General features: G+C 32.4%; 1 protein-coding gene across 1 annotated transcript in view; it reads right to left on the bottom strand.

Moving 5' to 3' along the window:
* LOC110022960 overlaps positions 1–5,226 on the bottom strand; it is a 13,534-nt gene that overhangs the window by 3,500 nt on the left and 4,808 nt on the right. Inside the window, exon 3 of the mRNA XM_020722136.1 lies at positions 3,288–3,372. Coding sequence (XP_020577795.1) covers positions 3,288–3,372 — 85 coding nt within the window. The remainder of the gene's footprint in view (positions 1–3,287; positions 3,373–5,226) is intronic.

Raw genomic sequence — 5,226 nt, 5'->3', positions numbered from 1 at the left:
AAACCACCGGAATGCGGGACGAAGCCGCTGTCGCACGCCGCGCCGCGCAGCAGAAGCCGAACCAAACAGCGCCTCAAATGATGTTTTAATATAAATAATAATTTTTAAATCTTGCTCAAACCCTTATTGTCTTATGGCTACATGATTAAGGTTGTTAAAAAAACTCTTTGTTCGTGAACAGCTCATGTTTGACTCGTTAAGTAAATGGGCCGAACACAAACATACTTTTTGAGCTCGAAATATAAACGAGTCGAACGAGTGTTTACACCCCTAGCCGCATCCTTATAACTAATTTTTTGATGAAATAAAATTTTCTATGAGATACTTCTAAAAAAAACTGATAAATATACGGATCGCATTCTGCCACGCGATGAAACTCATGCGCATATTTGAATTATATAATAAAAAATATGAATATCTTCTTAAAATTATTATTTATATATAAAAATGGGAACGCGACAATAATTGAAGTACGAAACAGATTAGACGGGAAATCTGCATGATTTTTTCGCCAAAGAGGATCTGAATTATTGCATTGTTAACTGCACCTCAGCCAACTAAGGGAAAAACTACTATTATAATAAATTAGCATATTAATATTGTAGGAAAATTAAACACATATCTATAATAAAAAAAATAATTGGAGAAGGTATATGTGGAGAATTTGAAAAGAGAAACTACAAGGCATGAATCAATCATAATGATTTACTATATGTTTATAAGTATAAAGTTCAACTCTTATCCAGAAATTGGGAAATGGTTATAGCATTGCATGAAGTACAGCATTTATGAGTACACAAACTCTTGAGAGAAGTCGCCACTAGGAGCTATCGATAAATCTTTTTACAAATTTAATGAACGTATTTTTATCTTTGATTGAGTTATCCTGATACACAAACTCTTGAGAGAAGTCGCCACTAGAAGTCGGCATGATTAAACTGATAAATCTTATAAATAAGAGGCTACTAAAAAGCCCCCAAGCACTACTGCTTATAAAGTTTACCATTTATGATATATTTTTGGATCATCAAATTGATGTATTTACACGTGACACGATAAAATTAAATTTGATAAAAATAAAAAAAAAAATATGAGTTGAGATCTTATGCCCAATTTTAATATTTGAATAAGAAGTAAAAAAACTAATAAAAAGAATGCTAAATCTGTAAATTGCAATGGGTCGAGAGCCAAACACAAAAAATTATCCCATACGGACGGACACCGCATGCAAGATGCATGCGGTGTCCGATCCTGACCGATGTATTTCGACGGGCCCCACATAAATTCTTTTTTTAAAAAAATTTGAAGTATATCCTCACCGTAGATCACCGTGATCTATGATCAGGACCAGACATCACATGCAGAGTCTGTGTCTATATATGTGTGTGTGTGGAGAAATTGATATTAGTGTGTGCGAACCGCATGCATCTCTGCATGCGGTGTCCGATCATGATCGTAGATTACCGCATGCAGAGATGCATGCGGTGTCCGTACGCAATAATTTCTCCACACACACATATATGGACACAGACACACACACATGTTATAGCAAAAAAATATATGAATCGCATTTTGCCACGTAAAGGAACTCGAGCATTTATTTGAATTATGTAACAAAAAAAAAATGAAATATGTTCAAAATTATTGTTTTTATATAAAAATAAAGAACGTGACAATAATTGTAAGCTGCATTGGTACGGACGATAAGACAGCAGATCTGTATGATTTCGTCGCCGGTGCGGATCTCGATTATTGCATGGACAAAATTGACAAAATGGAAAAAATTGAAAAAAAAAAAAAAAAAAAAAAAGGATAAGTGGAATACAGTGATTGATTGAAACTAATTTATTAAATTACTATCACGATGTTACGCTAATAATTTAACACCTCATTCTTCTATAAAAATCAAGCCTATATATAATTAAAGAGAAAATTTTAGAAGAAGATAAATGAAAAAATCTCAAAAAATTATGGGACATAGCTCAATAAAAATAGTTCACAATAAATTTAAAAGTAAAAAAGATGAAACTTTATCCTCTAACTCAAAAAGGTTTATAATATTACATTAAATATAATTTTTATTTGTATGCAAGATTCACTATATTATCACAACTAAAAAAAGAGTTTCACAGTACTTTATATAGATAGTCACGACAATAAAAGTTACAGTTATTTTCATTGCATCGTTGTAATTGTTAGCACTTGAAAGACTTAAAAAAATTATTTTAAATAATTTATGCAGTTTTTTTAAATATTTTCAACAACATTTTTAATGAGTGTCAAAAACCTTATTTTAGTGGTGTCTGTATACATCACTCGAGAATAGTTGTCACTAGAAGTATTGGCTTGTATCAAATACACCTTGTTCGAGGTATACGGTTGCATAATATTTGAGATATTTGGTTACTCAACAAAGTTCTTCAATATTCAATAGAGTCATTTGTTAGTCAACATGATATTTCGTTACTCAACAAAGTCCACCAACGATAGCAAAGAAGGGGCGGCTAGCAGTTGTTGACTGTCATAGCGGGCGGTGGTCTGCAGTTAAGGAGGCCAGAAGTAATCGTCAAATTTTTGAGAAAATATTGGGTCCAAACTACGTATCTTCATACTCCAATAATACAACATTATTTGTAAAATGGTGGGACTTGGTTTCGCAAATTTAAAAACAATGTGAAAAAAGCTAATTTTTCATGCGACTTGGCCCGAAGATAGCTCGTCGCATCGAAAAAAAAATCACCATAATTCCAACAAGAATACTGGTGGTATTTTGGTTGTATTATGATTGTATTGTGACCATATTTTGGTGGTATTTTTGTGGTATTCTAGTGACATTCTAATAGTATTTCTTGGTATTTTGGTAGTATTCTTGTGATATTTTTGTGGAATTCTTGTGGCATTCTTGTGGTATTCTGATAATATTCTGGAATATCAGCAGAATACCATAAGAATATCACCAGAATACCACACTATATGTCGTACAGGTCATCCACACTTAGTATTTTTTCAAGCCAGAAAATTATTTTAACGACAAAAAAGAACAGATGTTGTTCCGAGGCTAATCTGAATTAATATGGTTTGGGTTCCGGTATGTGGAGATCCTCTTCCGGTAGTAGGACGTCTGTGCCACGAGCTGTTATTGCGTGCGGACGGCGCACACATATCGCGTGCGCTGTCCAATAATTTTTTTTAAAAAAAAATTAAAAATGGGCCTACTCACATACACTTTTTTTGATAAATGAGAAGTTTTTATTGGCTCACCTCACCTGGGCGGACACAATAATCACCTGCGCCACTGCCTTATGGTTATAGCTTCAACCCTTTGTCCGCATAAGAAAGAAATGCGGCGCCATGCGCCGCCACCAAATAGATCTGGACAACAAATATTTCCATCAGGACAGATCAGCTTTATTATTTAATAATTTCGAAAGAATGGTTGCGCCGCCGCCACGCAGTAGCAAATCATTTCCGTTAATGTATAAATGACGCACAACTATTGATAAAACCCCGCCAACCACTGGGGTGTAAATGAGTCGGACACTAATGGGCTTAAGCTCAACTTATATTCGGCTCGTTAAAAAATATTATTGTTCTTTTTCGATATGCTTCTATTTCATACCCAAAATTTTTGTTCATGTCGAACACTTGTTGTTTGCTAACAAAATTTTTTTTTGACAATCTAGTCATAATGCAACCGTCAGAGGTGTAAACGAGCCGAGATTGAGCTAGTCCATACACAATTTATTAAAATTAACATTGTTCGTGTTCAGTTTGTTTATATGTCGAGCTCAAAAAATTTGTTAGTGTTTGACTCGTTTGCTTATCGAGCAGAACACGAGCTATTCAAGAACAATGACCCGTTTCTACAAACTCTAATCATACAGTCGTAAAATGTTAAGAGTTTGGTGAGATTTAAATCTCGTCATTTATACTAAAATATTCATTTAAATAGAATTTAATATATTTTATTTATGCATGTATGTATGTATGCATGTATGTATGTATATATATGCATGTATGTATGTATATAGATGTAAGTATGTATGTATGTATATATATATATCTATATATATATCTATATATATATATATGCATGTATGTATGTATGTATATGTATCGAGCCAAAATGAGACGGGTGCAAAAGAACAAAATTTCATTCTTGTTCGGCTCATTTATATATCAAGAGCAAAAAAATTGTGCATGTTCGACTTGTTTGTTTAGTGAATAAATCGAACACGAGCTATTTAACGAACTGAACATGAGTTGTTGGTAAACAATACGCCATTTTGACAACCAACCACCATCCCAAGTATCTAGCTAATAAATGAGAAAAAAATTTGTTTAGTGAATAAATCGCCTGAAAAAATGTCATCAACTAATAAATGAGTAAAAAATTCAAACAAGTATCTAGCTTTTTTTCATATAAAAAATTTAAGAAATATTTTTACAAATTTAATTAAATGAATATATTTTTTATATTTAATTGGATTTAATTAATCAAACCGATAAAGCTTATAAATAAAGGGCTACCGAACACCATCCCAAGCACTACTGCATATAAATTTTAGCATTTAAGATATATTTTTGAATCATGAAATTGATATATCTATATGTGGCATGATTAAATTGAATTTCACAAAAAATGAAAAATATGAGAGTTTATGCTTAATTTTAATATTTGAATGAGAAGTAAAAAAAAAAAAAATGCTTGATCTATAAATAGCAAATAGCTAATAAATATATGAATGGCATTTTGCCACATGGAGGAACTCGAGCATTTCTTTTCTTTGAATGACGTAACAAAAAAATATGAAATATGTTCAAAATCACTACTTTTATATAAAAATAAAAAACGTGACAATAATTGTAAGCTGCATTGGTACGGACAGATTAGACAGCGGATCTGTAAGATTTCTTCGGCGATGAGGAAGGATCTCGCTGTTGCATGCACAAGCGTGCCTTACGCCAACCGCACAAAAAAAAAAGGGCATAAGTGGAATTGGGGCGGTAAAAAAAAAGCTCGTTGTTCACAAATAATTCGTGTTCGATTGGTCAATGAGTTCGTATTCGATTCATTTGATAAATAAACGAGACGAACATGAATAATTTTTTTTTCATTTGGTTAGTTGAACGAACTAAACACGAACAGTGATGCGTTCGTTCGTGTCTGAATTGTTATTATTCAAAATATAAAAATAATTTTAAAAAATTATATGGCTACATGAT

Source organism: Phalaenopsis equestris, unplaced genomic scaffold (genome assembly GCF_001263595.1).
Source record: "Phalaenopsis equestris unplaced genomic scaffold, ASM126359v1 Scaffold000203, whole genome shotgun sequence".
Classification (NCBI taxonomy): Eukaryota; Viridiplantae; Streptophyta; class Magnoliopsida; order Asparagales; family Orchidaceae; genus Phalaenopsis; species Phalaenopsis equestris.
Note: the sequence above shows the minus strand (reverse complement) of the source record. Positions and strands in the feature narration are given on the sequence as shown.